The 16,615-nt window shown below is 42.6% G+C and overlaps 1 protein-coding gene across 1 annotated transcript in view; it reads left to right on the plus strand.

The window, feature by feature from the left end:
* The first annotated feature begins 643 nt into the window (after nucleotides 1-643).
* Nucleotides 644-16,615, plus strand: part of LOC124264887 — a 42,686-nt gene continuing 26,714 nt past the window's right edge. Inside the window, exons 1-2 of the mRNA XM_046699665.1 lie at nucleotides 644-1,165; nucleotides 8,225-8,865. Coding sequence (XP_046555621.1) covers nucleotides 8,737-8,865 — 129 coding nt within the window. The 5' untranslated portion in view covers nucleotides 644-1,165; nucleotides 8,225-8,736. The remainder of the gene's footprint in view (nucleotides 1,166-8,224; nucleotides 8,866-16,615) is intronic.

Consider the following 16,615-nt stretch of genomic DNA (forward strand, 5'->3'; position numbering starts at 1 on the left):
TTGCGCAAGTGGCGCATAGAGGACGATAGATTAAGACGAAGTACCATGCTTCGTTTGTTAGGCGTCATAGTCTCACTGGAAGCAACAAACAAAGTCAGTTATCAGAACATTTTTGTGAGGAGAGGTGCAACTGTTTGTTGTTTGGTTGTCATGACGACCAACTTCAAACTTACCGCGGGACACCCTCAACCTGATCACCGAGTATAGACGAAAGCCGATTTGGGGCCTGTGTGGTCAGTATATGTACTTATATTTAATGCCCTTAACATGTATATTCCATTAAAGTTTGGTCCGATGCAGCTGTAATATGAAACCAAGACGCCAGGCCAACTTGTTGTGGAGTGAAAATGGGCATTCTGCCCCACTCTTGTTACCTCCCCTACATATTCAAATTTTAGAATTTTGAAAATACATTTTGCAAAAATCAACGAAAATTAAGTAACTGGATCAGCATTCTTAACTGATCTCGCAGTTATCTCCCTTTGACAGACGTATGTTATCTTGATTAACGTTGTTTATTCAGGTTCAGGGTGGCCACTCCGAGGGGGGTATTCTGTGTAAATATCCCAGATTACATGCTCTTGACACAATGAAACATTACCATGAAAGTCACATTGACAGACATTGAACTGTGGTTCACAGGTTGTATAACACGCTGCATTAACTCTCGCGCTACCGCACGCGTTCTGGGTTTAGCAAACCACGTTAAATGTCCAGACTTGACCACTGGGATCAAGAGTGTTCATATTATAAGCGATCAATGCGATGTTACACAACATAATAGCCAAGATCTTGAAACGCCGACAGTTGCGTCTACTCCGGCACTGTTAGCACACAGCATTCGGGACTTGGTCGTGATTGACAGGTGCTTGTTTCGTATGACTGTCAGGTGTGTATTGCAGTTCGCGCACAGCATTCGGGACTTGGTCGTGATTGACAGGTGCTTGTTCCTTTGATTGTCAAATGTGTATTTCAGAGAGACTGCGACAAGGCTTCAAGACAGCTTGTCACTGACTGGGATATATACCGTTTCAATCACACGACATTTTTTGTACTAAATCACGGCATGGAAAACGTGAATTTAACGTGATTCCTTGAGACGAAGAGTATATCAATGACAAATTACTACACATGTGTGCCGAAGAAAGACAATAACGGCAATAAGGTAAGTGATGTTGTAACAACCCAACACATGTTATATTAGGGATTACACTTTCTCAGTAAAGTAAAGATTATGTACTTTATGTGGACTTCGCGATGGCTGAGTGGGTTAGGTGGCTGACTTTGTGTGCTGGGGATTAGGTCCCTGACTCTGACAGTGTGGGTTCGAATCCCGCATGGGTTTAATACAGCTCCTTCCTTGCCTGCATCCGATTTAGATATGCATTTGGGTACAACGTGTGCAACCCATTTCGGGTATCCTCCCCCGTGATATTGATGAAATATTGTTAACTAAGAGGTGTAAAACCTCCCCCGAATTGTCGGATTTAACATTTTTTAACATCCGGGTTAGAACTGGTCACCAGCAACACGTGCTTGTCGTAAGAGACGACTAACGGGATCGGGTGGTCTTAAGTCCCACCTTTTAGGATAGGACCCGTGATGATCAGGGTTAGAATTGGTCTTCATCAACCCATGCTGTCATAAGAGGAGACTAACCGGTGGCAAGGCTCCATGACTGGGTTGACACATGTCATAGTATCCCCATTGCGTAGATCGATGCTCATGATGTTGACCGCTGGATTGTCTGGTCCAGACTCGATTATTTACAGACCGACGTCATATAGCTGAGTGCAGCGTTGAACAACAAACAAACACATGTCTTGCTGGTATACTGGTCAAACACGCACCCATCACTATTCCAGCAATATGACGACGTTGGTTTATTGTGGCATTGTGTACACTGTTGGAAACGTACCAGTCGGTTATTATACGATATAGTACATTTCCAGTTACATGTATAATTAATCTTCTGTTATCAGTGAAGTGATATTATCCCAGCAGTTGAGCAGTAGTATGCACCAGAGACCATATAATCTATTATATGGTCTCTGTATGCATGTATGTATGTGGTTCTCAAAACAAGTTAGAGAACATTCGATTCACTTCAATCCTGCCCCACAACGAAGTACACGTGATACGTGTGGTCTCACCTTAGGCAAGTGAGTTTGTTCAAACTTGCCTCTGTTCACCCAGCAGAAAATGGGTACCCGGTGGGATAAGTAATGTGACTATTAACTTTTTGAGTTATCCGGGGTAATAATATTCAGACTGTAGCGCTTTGAGCGTGCCCAGGCGTGGTGCAGAAATCAGCACATTACAAATGCCTTATTTTTATGAGACGAAAGGTAAATCTCTGCAAAATATATAATTCTGATTGTAACGCCTAAATTAAAGAGAGGCCCCAGCGAGATGGGAGATTTCTGAACCTGGGGAAAATTTAGACTTTGTTTAAGGCTTTCGTATTACAGGAAGCGACGGGTGGGGAAACCAATATGGGCCGTGGGCTGTGCGACAGGTTATGTTTGTCGTGATAGTTCCTGGCGTCTTGAGGCAGTATTGACACGGTGTTTCTGGGACATGGAACCTCTACCAGTACCATAGTATTTTACTAATGTAATTTTTCTAAACCGACCCATTAAGATTATATGTATTATGAACGATTGATATATTGATTTAAAAAATAAACAAAACATTTTCGACAGGAACCATTATTCAATCATTATATTGAAAGTACATGTACTGACAAAACATACATGTACATTCGTTTCTTTCTCTATTTTAGTTGTCAGTGAAAGCAGTCGTTGCTTGAATTACACTTTAGGAATTTCTACACTGTCATTTTTATACTCGTTTCAGTCAAGCAAAACAAAATAACTGCAGTAGGTCTTTGTCTTTGTATTGATTTCTAAAATAGAAACATGGGTTCACTGAAAAACTTGGGCCTTGGTGAAATCAATATCAGGCATGCTCGGCTTGGCGTGAACAGGCATTTGGTACAGGATTTTTTCGGGGTGGTGGGGTAGCCTAGTGGTTAAAGCGTTCGCTCATCACGTCGAAGACCCGGGTTTGATTCCCCACATGGGTACAATGTGTGAGGCCCATTTCTGGTATCCCCCGCCGTGATATTGCTGGAATATTGCTAAGAGCGGCGTAAAACCAAAGTCACCCACTACAGGGTGTTTTTAGGAAAATGTTTCATTGTATTTGGAGTACAAATAATACGTTTGCCTCACAGAAACACAGACACACACAACTGCGTTAGGGTCACAACGTCTTGCATTCCTCTTCGCTCGGTGTCTCACAAAGTAAAGATCAATGCATTATTATTTGTCACGTACAGCAAGAAAATGCACTTCTCTCGAAATGAACCCTCTCGAACGTCCCTGGTTGCACCAAACGTATTACTCAGGACACTCAACATTGCTGGGAACGTAGCTGGCAACGTGGTGCATGGCCCCGAGTTGTGTCGCTTTGACCCACCAGGATCCCTTGTTCGTTAGTCTGTAAACTCTTTCCATGTTCCCGATTTATAAACATTCTCGACCTACACACAAACTGACGCTGACAACTGGAAGATCATACATAAACTGACAATGTGGCTTGTAAATCAAAGTCAAAACACATTTCAAAATATTTAAGTTGGTTTTGGGGAAATAATCCCATAGCACCAGATGTGTACTTTCTTTTGTACGTCAGTATACCTCTGGTGACAAACACACACACACACACACACCACACACACACACACACACACCACACACACACACACACACACACACACACACACACACACACACACACACACACACACACACACACACACACACACCAATTCCCTCAATGGCACATTTACATTTTAATTGTCCAAGTCCAGTATCGGCTTATTTAGACTCCGATGTTCATTAGGAAACAGCTATGTTTAATTTATAGATCATCCTGATTCAGATGGTTTCAAAGATCCCATACATAATTACAATACGATACCACGCTATACAACGCCGATATCCCATAGCTGCTCATACATAATACACAGGTCTTATCAAGAGAGATTTATTGGTTGTTATACAGATACAATGATCATAATCGACATAGTTGACATTTGCTTATTCATTAGTCGAACTGTTTCCTCTGTAGATCAACCATGTACGTTATTGCTTGAGCGTGTACTTAGATAACATATGTAATTTGTGGGCCCTGTATGGGAAGCCGATACCGTTATCATTCGCTCTCCTGACCGGAGGTTTTACGCCGCTTTTAGCAATATTCCAGCAATATCATGGCGGGGGAAACCAGAAATTGGCTTCATACATTGTACCCATGTGGGGAATCGAACCCGGGTCTTCGGCGTGACGAGACAACGCTTTAACCATTGGGCTACCCCACCGCCCCCTTGGTTTTGGGTAGAATTTGTTTCCCTGAACATCATAAAACTAATTATAGCTATCTTTTAGTGAAAAAGAAGCCCTGTACAATTCAGCGCGACCCTTAAGATGCCAGATCGGGATTATTTCGCTCTCCTGTCGAGGCGGGACCAGTATTCTTACGCGACTATGTCGCGATTCGGTCGCGTTCGGACCCTTGGATTATATACACACCACGCAGAATCTTGGTCGTTGCACGTGATCACGGTCCCGGTCGAGTACGTTGTCGTCTTCTTGGTTTTGTTTGTCTCATCACATGTCACTCAACATCATAGAAAACCTATTCCAGTTTTATTTCGTTTTCTCCGCAGAGCGACAAATTGCATTGGAGCATATTTTTAAGTGAAAAAAGATAGATTATAATGACAATGTTACTCAGGCGTGTAAGATAACACCGGTGGTTACTGACATTGATGGAGTGAAGCATGTATAATGATTAATCTCATTTGCACTATTGACCGTTCCTGTTGTTCGGACGGTAGACATGAATAGGGAAGGTCCTAGTAGATGCCAGAAAAACCCTGTATACCACCAAACTGTCACACGTTTTCAAGAAGAAACAGCCTCCGAATTACAATATAATAGCATGGTTTACATAGTCTTTTTTCAAAATATCAGTTTAAAAATATATATATATCATGGAGAATAGACATTTTTGTCTTCGCGATGATTCTAACCTTTATGCGGAAACTGCCGTACATTCGGAAACTGATTCGAGGGTTAAAATAGGTTAAAAGTACTCAATATTGTTTGTTGAGAAAAGCAATCCAAGGAAACTGACCTGAATGAGGAAACTGACTGCTACGAGGAAACTAACCTATTGAATGAAAGTGACCTATACACGGAAACTGACTATACAAAGGTGAGGTGTAATGGGGTTTAGCGTCGTGCTTGAGAATATTTCGCTCATATGTCGACGTGCATGCGTGTGTATGTGTGGCTGCTTGTACTAGCCCAGACTTAAGCTGGTTTTATAGTGCTAGCTCAATGGGATACCATGCCGCAGTGAAGCATGAATACCCCACTCAGACACATTATACTGACTCCGAGCCGACCAGTCCTTGTTGTACCCATTAATGCCGAGCGCCAGGCAGGGACCAACAAGTACCATTTTAACGTCTTTTGGTATGACGCGAACGGGGATCGAACCCACAACCTTCCGCTCTCCGGGCGGACGCTCTAACCACTACACCACGGAGGCGGTCCTTTATGAAACAGGTTAAGTGACCGATACAAGATAGGTGAGCTATTCACGAAAAGTGACCTCTATAGTCCATACATAAGGATGCTGACTTATACACAGAAACAGTGAAAGTGACCTATTCAAAGAAGTGACCTCTAGAAGAGGACTGATCTACACAAGGGAAGTGTCACACACACAGAAACTGTGCTGCGAATTCATTGCTGTCGGTAAACAAATTACTCTTCAATTCCAATAAAATATTGATGAAGTTCATTAACATGACTGAAAAACAGTATTGAGTTAACGGGGCTATCGATTAACACACACGGAAGTGTACCTGAAGAGACGGCCGAGGTATACGTGTTGATGTCTCAGTTCTACAGGTAAGTCGCCAGTGGGAATGAGAAATCAGCATGAGAAACTCATGCAGCCACAGGTTTCTTCCTTGAAGTATATACACGACGTCTCCCCATTCAAACATCGTGCATGATGGTACAGAGGGGGAGTTAGCGATGCTTGTTGAAGCTGCAGTCGACAATACTCAACTTAGTAGCTAGTAGTCGAATTTAGAAATTTCAAATTATCGATGACCTCGAATTTGAACGCAATTTGCATAGAGATATTTCTCCACATTTTCATGTATCGTTAACTCTAAATTTCTCAAGTAGTTGTCCGCAGTGTTTGAACTTAACCCTGAAAAGCTGCAGGCCCTAAGGACCTAGAACCATACAAAGTTGTGGGTCAGAATGTGTAGGCCCTATATTTTAATATAGAAATAATACTCTTAGTTATTGGGGATGAAACAGCTGTCGGCCATAAGGACCTGCAGAAAACAAAAGCTGTGGGTCAGTGGTTTTCAGTAGGTTTCCGGCCAGAGGACCGACGTTAATTTCGAACGCTGAAATTGTCCGCTTTAACGAGGTAAAACCATCATTTAGTTTGGAGTTTAAAAGCTGGTAAATAATATGCAACTAAAATTAGACATATACATTCATTGCCTCACTCGTTCGCATGACGCTGATACAAATTATCAGTTAGCAATTGCAATGGTTAACAAAGACACGAATCAAATTCTTCAACTCATTCTAACTGGAACAAATACAAAGTAAGTTGACGAGTGTGGCTGTGGATGAGATACTGAATAGTGTGAAGTACGGAAAGCCTTATCTCTGGGTTTTCTGGGAGCGTAGCCTAGTGGTTAATGCGTTCGCTCGTCACGCCGAAGGCCCGGGTTCGATTCCCCACATGGGCACATTGTGTGAAGCCCATTTCTGGCGTCCCCCACCATGATATTTCTGGTGTCCCCAGCCGTGATATTGCTAAAAGCGGCGTAAAACCCAACTCACTCACTCACTCTAGGGTCTCCGTGGTCTGGTGGATACAGCGTCGGACTGGTGAGCCGCAACGGAGACGTTGAAACTGGTACTGGGTGACGTTGCACATGGCCATCTTTGCGTTACGGTAATAGTAATTCCCATACTCTAACATAGACTTAAGACAGCCTTAACGCTAAGTTCGCTTTGTGCATGTGGGCCGATGGTATTGTTGTACAAAACAACCTTAGCTTTACGACTGTCGTAAGTCATGGGAATGTTGCACACGGCGATCTTAGCACTACGGTGATAGTAGTTCCCATAGTTACGACAGTCCTAACGCTGAGGTTGTTTTGTACAACCATACTTTGGGCCGACTTGCACAAGCGATCTCTGCGTTAAGGCCGTCTTAAGTCTATGTTAGAGTACGAGAGTTACGACCATCGTACAGCTAAGATTGCTTTGTGCAAGTGGGCCCTGGTCGTTTTCCTATCTAGGATCACTTGCGCACAGCGATCTTAGTGCTACGGTGATCGTAACCACCATACCTTAACACAGACTTGCGACAGTCGCTAAGATTGTTTTGTAGAACCACACCCAGGTCAGTTTCCTACGTAGGCTCACTTGCACAGTAGAACTTCGACTATCCTAAGCCTATGTTAGAGTATGACAGTTACGATCATGGTAGAGCTAAGATCGCTTTGAAGGACCCTGGTGCTCGGTATAAGGTCACTCAAGTTCACCTCACCTCACCTCATCCTATCCCGCACAATTTCACCTCACCTCGCCTCACCCCGTCCTATCCCACTCAAGTTCACCTCACCTCACCTCATCCTATCCCGCTCCATTTCACCTCACCTCGCCTCACCCCGTCCTATCCCACTCAAGTTCACCTCACCTCACCTCATCCTATCCCGTTCCATTTCACCTCGCCTCGCCTCACCCCGTCCTATCCCACTCAAGTTCACCTCACCTCACCTCATCCTATCCCGCACAATTTCATCTCACCTCGCCTCACCCCGTCCTATCCCACTAAAGTTCACCTCACCTCATCCTATCCCGTTCAATTTCACCTCACCTCACCTAACCACACCTACCCTCTCGATTACTTATACTGGACATGACCAAGTACCCATAAAATGCACCGTACTCACGATTCCTTAATCTGGACGTTTGTTACTCCGGAGGATTTCACTGCGGACGAAACTGTCCGGGTTAAAGGGGTTTCACCGTGTATAGCGTTATAGCCACATCACTACTGCAAAACATGATCTTGTTTCAATAACATTTCCTCTTTTCCCCAGGCATCACACGTGGGATCTTAACGGGACTCCGAGTGACCTTGAAGCGAGTGAGGTCACCAAACATTCACAGTATCTCCGCACAAAGTGACATCGGACAGCGTGACGCTGGTAACCTTCATTGCCGCGCCTAGCAGACAATACAACGCAGCGATTAAGCACTTGTAACGCTTGTTTATTCCTCAACGTCATTCAGTAATCCTGTGTGTCCAACAACAGATAACATTCGGGTGCACAGCGGGTGCCAGGATACACCTGAAGGACTTGTCCTTTACAGGAGGGCTTTTTCAATTGTTGAGTGACAGTTGTGGCGCTTTCAGAAAGAAAACAGCCACTGGATATCATATGACTGTAGTGATTCCTTTGGTCTCCATTTGGCTGATGTGCATGTGTTCCTGTCAACATTAAAAGAGTTTTGGATTCAAGAGTTCAAACATCAGTGCTTGGTTGGACATTACACCTGTCCGGATGAACTGACCATTGACACGTGACTGATAGCTGTAGTCACGTGACGTATGACTGAAGCGGCCAGTGCGAAGGTGGAGGACGCCGTCACTTCGTGCGACATGACGTCTGGGAGGATAGCTGCTCGGTTTTCTGTGGATGATGGCGATGATGACATACCCCACATACCCGTATTGAAGGTAGGTGCATGGTAGATGTGTCACGTTGGGCGTACATAATTTGGGTAGGTTCATGGTAAGTGTGTCAAGTTGGGTGTACACAATTCGGGTAGGTTCATGGTAGATGTGTCACGTTTGTTGAACATAATTTGGGAAGGTTCATGGTAGATTGCCACGTTGGGTGAACATAATTCGGGAAGGTTCATGGTAGATGAGTCACGTTGGGTGTACATAATTCGAGTAGGTTCATGGTAGGTGTATCAAGTTGGATGTACATAATTCGAGTAGGTTCATGGTAGATGAGTCACGTTGGGTGTACATAATTCGGGTAGGTTCATGGTAGATGTGACAGGTTGGATGTACATAATTCGGGTGGGTTCACGTGCAGACGTGTCACGTGGTTTGTCGTATGCACATGACGCCGGGTAGAATCAGGAGCTAGTGTGTCAAGTTATGTTTGCATAATTCGGGTAGGTTTATGGGTACATGTGTTGTGTTGCCTGTCAGCTAGGGTAGACATGCAACGCGTGAGGTACAATTTCGGGTAGCTTCACGGGGAGATATCAGTGTGACAGTTCCAGCTAAACTGGAATGCATTAACCATAAATGCTTGCCTTCCCAAGCAACCGTTCAACAGTACATTGTGTGAGTCCCACGTCCGTCACAATACATGCAAACACATATCTCCATGTACTATTTAATACAGCGAACCCTCAGTTTTGAGGGTCTAGTGTGTCGTGATACGTCATTGACTCAAGTCCTTCAAGTATTGGACGGCATCACTCCCTGATGCACAGGGGCGGATACAGCATTTTGAGAAGGGGGGGTGGGGTGGTGGTGCACACTATTGAGAAAAGGAGGGGTGCACACTTCATTTTCACCCGAGTTTCAATGATCATTTAACAAACTTGCAGCAAAAAAAGGGGGGGTGGGGGTGCGCACCCCTGCATCCCCCCTCTGGATCCGCCTATGATGCATATCCAGTGTTAACCACAATGTTCAATAAGCTGACGATCATTGTTTTAATACATAACCCCATATTTACGGGGGATCCATGAGTTGTTATATGTCTGGTTTCACAAAGGTATATATTCTATTTTAAAAACGCTTTGTCATGATGACACATCGGATTTGGGAGCTACCAAATATTTACACAATGACATGTAGATTGCACTTAAGGGGTGAACGAAGATTTTTGTATATAGTTTTGGCGATGATTCTGTGATCTATATGTGTGTGCGTGTGTGTGTGTGTATATGTGTGCGTGTGCGTGCAGGCTCGTAGCAAGCCAGTGTTTTGGTATAAGCCCGATAGGCTGTAAAGCATTATATGTAGATAGTATTCAGGGATTGGCCAATCTTTTTAGCAACAATCATGTGTAAGCCAAGGCTTTTTTATATTGGCAGCCACGCCCCTGGCGTGTGAGTGTGCGTGCCTTTGTTGCCAGACAATAATAGGATCTTTATCCCTAAATACGTCCAGTCAACAATCTATATATGTCATGTAAACAAATATCTTAGTTAACATAGGCACATCGGAAGGCTGATGTGAAATGTAAAGACAATCTGGTAATCTGTAATGTTGGAAAGGTAAGATACACATCACAATATAGCCACGCTATCGGTTGTGAATCAAATATTGCAAACGTACAACAATATTTGCATTAAAAGTGCTCGTAATGATATCTTCTGTGAGTAAATAAGTGCATGTGTGCGTTCGTGTGTGCTTGCCTGTCAGTCTGTGTGTGTGCGTATGTGTGCTGTTGGTTCAAGACCAGCTCTTTCTTCTTTTAATGATTAGGCGTTTGATATTTCAACTTGGAAGGTGCTCTGTTTATGTTTCTAAATAAACAGAAAATGGTTGTTGGAGTAGATCCCAAATAGAATTAAATATTCCTACCATCCGTATTAACCGATGTTAATATTTGTGAGTGAGTGAGTTTTAGTTTTACGCCGCACTCAGCAGATTCCAGCTATATGGCGGCGGTCTGTAAATAATCGAGTCTCGACCAGACAATCCAGTGATCAACAGCATGAGCATCGATCGTAGCCTAGTGGACAAAGCGCCGAAGACCTGGGTTCGATTCCCCTCATGGGTGCAATGCGTGAAGCCCATTTCTGGTGTCCATCGTCCTGATATTGCTGGAATATTGCTAAACGACAAGTAACTGTGGACCTGAAGTAATCATAAGTGAATATGAACATATTGGCAAGGACATACTGATGAGAACATATACGGACATACTGAAATGGACATCCTTGCGTGGATCTGATAATATGGACAACACGGGCATGGATCTGTTGTTAAGGACATGCATGCTTTGACATACTTTCGATATATATGTATGGACTGTTCAGAGCCAAACGTATTCCCGTGTAATGTGTTATCTGACGATTGGCTGACACATGTCATCGCATCCCAGATCGATGTTCATGCTGTTGATCACTGGATTGTCTGGTCCAGACTCGATTATTTACAGACTGCTGCCATACATTGCTGAGTGCGATATAAAACTAAAATCAATCAATCAATGTTATCTGACGAAGCACTACAAAGCAGGTTACAGGGTGTAAGTTGACAAGTTTTCTTAATATAATAGTGTCTGATTGACAGTTAATGAATCTCACAGCTGGTTTTGTGTGACAACCATTTCACGCCGTGAACCAGTCAATACATTGCACTCCTAACGAGCTGGGGCCAAACATGCGATACACTGAATGCAAGCAGTAATATTGACGTAATGCACACATATATTCGTGATAGTGAATAGTATGCATGACATTTCCACATAACTAATCAAAATGCTGTAACATGCTAACTGCAAACCAAATTACAAAGTAGGTCTCGCTTGATGTAATGGCGTTCGTGTAAATAGCTCGACAGCTAGCTGCGTCCTACTCGCGTTACGAGGGTCTATTGAACTGTACACAATGATGTACACTTTGATGTAGGGAGTGATAGCTGGTTGACGTGGGTAAGACTACAGACAGTGCCCCGAACAATCCCCGCCCGACCCACCTCCCCACCCCTACTTCAAAGATACCGACATTATGGCAGTGAGATAACACTGGAACTTGTGTCCACAACAGAGTAACTTGGCTAATACATTGTACTATAAACAAGTGGATTCCATAATAAAAGTGGTTATGATCCTTATTATATTTGCTTAGTTACATAAGGTATTATAAGCCCGGACCCGTGAAGATCCGGGCTACGACTGGTCTTTAGGAACCCATGCTTGTCGTAAGAGGCGACTATCGGATCGGGCGGTATGCCTCGCTGACTTGGTTGACACATGTCATTGTATCCCAGTTGCGTAGATCGATGCTCATGATGTTGATCGCTGGATAGTATGGTCCAGTGCGGCGTAAAACAACAAACACTGATCGTAGTAATGGTGTAGCGCCGCTAGTAGGATTTTCGGTGTTCATTTTGTAAGTTTTAAATATGCACATTATTTTTATCTGAAATCTACAGTTGAGAAATTGACAGGCAAATGGGGCAACGAAATGTCCAAATGTCCACATGAGGTGTTACAGGTTATCATTCTTGATCATATATGCTGTATACGTTTGAATTCTCTTAAGTTTCGCTGTCGGGGAGATATTCCTTCACTGGTAGTGGCACCCTGCACATTTGCATGGCCAGGTATCTGCTCCGATTCGTCGCCTAACGCCCTTGACAGTGATGATGTTATTGCGTCTTTACATAATGATAAATTAGTTTATAAAGACATCTTTTTTATTTTTAAATCATAATTCATTAAATTCAAAATTGACAATGGTACAACAATTATAATGCATCATGCCAAGTGAGAAAACGATGGTACTTGTAGTTTTTGAGTAAAGTGACCAAACACCGTCAGGCTCTGAACAGTCCATACATATATATCGAAAGTACATGTATGTCAAAGCATGCATGTCCTTAACAACAGATCCATGCCCGTGTTGTCCATATTATCAGATCCACGCAAGGATGTCCATTTCAGTATGTCCGTATATGTTCTCATCAGTATGTCCTTGCCAATATGTTCATATTCACTTATGATTACTTCAGGTCCACAGTTACTTGTCGTTTAGCAATATTCCAGCAATATCAGGACGATGGACACCAGAAATGGGCTTCACGCATTGCACCCATGAGGGGAATCGAACCCAGGTCTTCGGTGCTTTATCCACTGGGCTACGATCGATGTTCCTGCTGTTGATCACTGGATTGTCTGGTCGAGACTCGATTATTTACAGACCACCGCCATATAGCTAGAATATTGCTGAGTGCCGCGTTAAACAGCTAACGACAACCACTAGGCTACCCCCACGCCCATTTAATGTTTTATAACTGATGGGGTATGTCCTTATAAGTAATGAGTGAGTGAGTTAAACTTTAACGTCACATCGGCAATATTTCAGCCATATCGTGACGAGAACAATTAATTTTATACATAGTAAGTAATGGTAAACTGTAAAAACCTGTCAACGAAGGACAGTAAAACCACTAGATTATCACAGATTCGAATTTAAAACTAGTAATTAAATCTAAACATTTCAACTATAGGGGACAACACAATAAAAAAATAGGCTATAGATCGCCAACAACTGAAGGTAGATCACCATACTAGGGACCATGGGGACTTACAGTACCTTTGCTACCTGCATGGACCCTAGTTGGATTTACAACATCCCTTCAGCCATTGGTGATGGAAGAGAAATCTAGCCATAAATTAAAAGCACACATATTCTACGATTAAAAAGGTGGCAAGTTTAAATTTACTTTAAATGTGTTGGGACTCCCTTATAAGTAACAACCAACGTGTGTATATTGCTGGAATATTGCTAAAAGCGGCGTAAAACCATACCAACTCAATATCCATCAATATTTACACGTCCGCTGGCAGAAAACGGAGAGCTAACAACACAATAGAATTCCTGAAATCAGTGCACTCTGTCAATGTGTCAAACACAATGTTACACAAGGACATTGCCATGTTTGATTTAACCTCGACAGCATATATACCTGGAACGTTGTAGACCATTCTGGAGTATTACATTACAAGCAGGGGATATTGTTGCTTTTGTCCTAACACCCAGCGTGTATAATTGCCAGTGTTACCATTGTGTCCATGTAGACATTGTAGAACTTCTTTGTAAAGCGGGGCAATAATTACCGCGAGGTATGTGTCCTTGTTAAGCCATGTTATAAGCTGGGCATGGTTGTTAGTGTCAACTAGTGTAACGGGGCTGAATTTCAGTGGGTAGTGTCTGAGATTTTATCGAAGAAAATAAACCGAACCAGAAATTGTTTAAAACAAATTATTTATGCTTCGGACTGTTGAAAAAAAAATCACCCACAAAAACCACATGCAAAAAAAATAATTGTTGCAAGTCAATTGTGTTATTTCTAATTGTGTTAAGGCTAGTATATTTATATATAAAATATATCTAGTTTTGCATTTGTAACAAAGCTATGTTTTAGTCTCCATGGTTCACAAAACATCCGTTTGTTCAAAACTGCCTTTGTTCATCCAGCAGAAAATGGGTACCCGGTGGGTTACGTCAAGTAACCATTAACCTTCCAGCGCTTCACGGGCAGCTTGGGTTATACGGGGTAATAATAATCAGATTGTTTGGGCGCGTCGTGCATAATAATTGGACTATTATCATTTATTATTATAATCGAACCAATATGTCTGTATTCGCATCCAAAAAAATATGTTCGCCACGTCAACTTTGTCTGGAAAGTAACGTGATCACATATATATCTAGAGTTTCTGACAGAATAAGTTTCGCTCAAATATGCAACTTTATGTGACGGATGATTTCTCAGCACCGGGGTAATTGAATCAAACTCAGATGGTTAGGAATGGTTCCACGGCGCCAAGTCAAACAGATTGGATATTTAACACACTGGATACCGAACGAAACCCACGAGTCTTCGGTAAAAGACGTTATTATATACACTGTTATCAAATACAAGTGTCTCTCGAAGTCAGGATTTATGTCAAAGTAACCAAACATCTTTGTTTGCGGAAATCGTTTTAAAGGAGGGGGGCACTTCTCGATGGGGACACATGGGTGTTGACATGGGACACATGAGGGTTTTTAGAGGACACATGAGTGTTTTTAGAGGACACATGAGTGTTTTTAGAGGACACATGGGTGCTAACATTATCTGCTGGTTCATCCAGGTGCAAAGAATCCTCGACTAAACATCAAAGTCTGGTCTATCTCTGATGAACGCTTACATAATTAACAGGTAGTTCAATCTCGCGGAACACCGCTCAGTATCTCAAGCCAATCAACTCCTCACAGGAGATGACAACAATATGTCGTCAACAAAACGGCGGGAGGGCTGGCCGTGAGAGCATGCATGACTGCGCAAGAAGTTTTATTTCTCTCTGGGGATATAATCTATATATATACCAGTATCAACGTTCATACAACTACATAACATCTCGATAGCAGGGGATGCCGCGAATAGTGCTGACTTAGCATAAACAAGTCTATATCCTGGGACGGGTGGGTAGCCTAATGGTTTCAGCGTCCGCTTGTCACGCTAAAAACGCGGGTTCGATGGGGTAAAAAAGAAGGTGGAACTATAATTTTTTGTTAAAGAAAGGACTTGCACGACGGAAAATTTGAACTAATATGAAATAAATCCCTGAAAAATTATAGAGGAGTGGGGTGTGTGGGTGGGGTGCTTGAAGGTTCGGGGCATGGGTGCATTTCAAGCTTTCACCTTGCGGAAGCGGCACTAAAGAACATGCACTCATCCTAAGAACACACAACATATATCGTATGGTTGTCATCACCTGTGTTACAATAACACACCAAGTCGCTAAACATCATTGCAGATATACCTGAATATCGACAGTATAAATAAGCGTGTGATAAAACTGACGTCACGTTGGCATTGTGTCAGCCATATTGAGATACAACTCGTTGCTTTTACAACCTGTTTAAAGTAGCCTGTCAACAGTTTTATGATCGGTTTTGTAAATAACCGTCATCAAACATTTTGTTGCAGTATCTCTGAACATGACACTTACAACTGATCATTCCGTAACCTGATAACGCCCCACGAGGAGATCTCAGGTTACAATTGGTCTCCTGTAAAAGGCGACCTCCTGGATCGGGTGGCCTGGATCGATGACGTATTTGATCGTACCCCAATTGTTGCTCATTATATCGACCTCTGGATATTGCGTTCCAGATGTAGCTGGTATAATGTCAAAAGCGCGTTAAACTTAGATGGGTCCATTAATTTTGAAGTCGTGCATAATAGTGCGAGTAGATAGATTTTTGTATCCTATTAGGTATGTGACAATTATTTCATATTAGTTGTTGTGAATTTAAACATGTAGTGAAAATGGACGCATGCAAGATGGTTTGAAATTATTGAAGGACTAACACGTTTGAAAGACAATATTTGAATCCAAGGGTAAAACAAAATTCATTTATACATAATCTGTATCAAAACGGGAAATACGCTGACTTGTCAAGATAATGTTACACAACTCAGGCTTCTAAACTCAGGCTTGTGAAATTGTGAAAACAATAGATCCTCCTCGGTCAATGGATGGATGTTCAATCCTGATCTGTGTGTACTTGAATATGAAATTATTGATACTATTATTATATTTATTTATGAATGTGTAAGTATGTAACATTGCTCGAAAGAACAACAGATTCCATACTCTGGATTGGGGCGGTGGGGTAGCCAAGTGGTTAAAGTGTTCGCGCGTCACGCCAAACACCCGGGTTCGATTCACCAC

The sequence above is a fragment of the Haliotis rubra genome, unplaced genomic scaffold, assembly GCF_003918875.1.
Source record: "Haliotis rubra isolate DU_JTF1 unplaced genomic scaffold, ASM391887v1 Scf95, whole genome shotgun sequence".
In the NCBI taxonomy this organism is placed as follows: Eukaryota; Metazoa; Mollusca; class Gastropoda; order Lepetellida; family Haliotidae; genus Haliotis; species Haliotis rubra.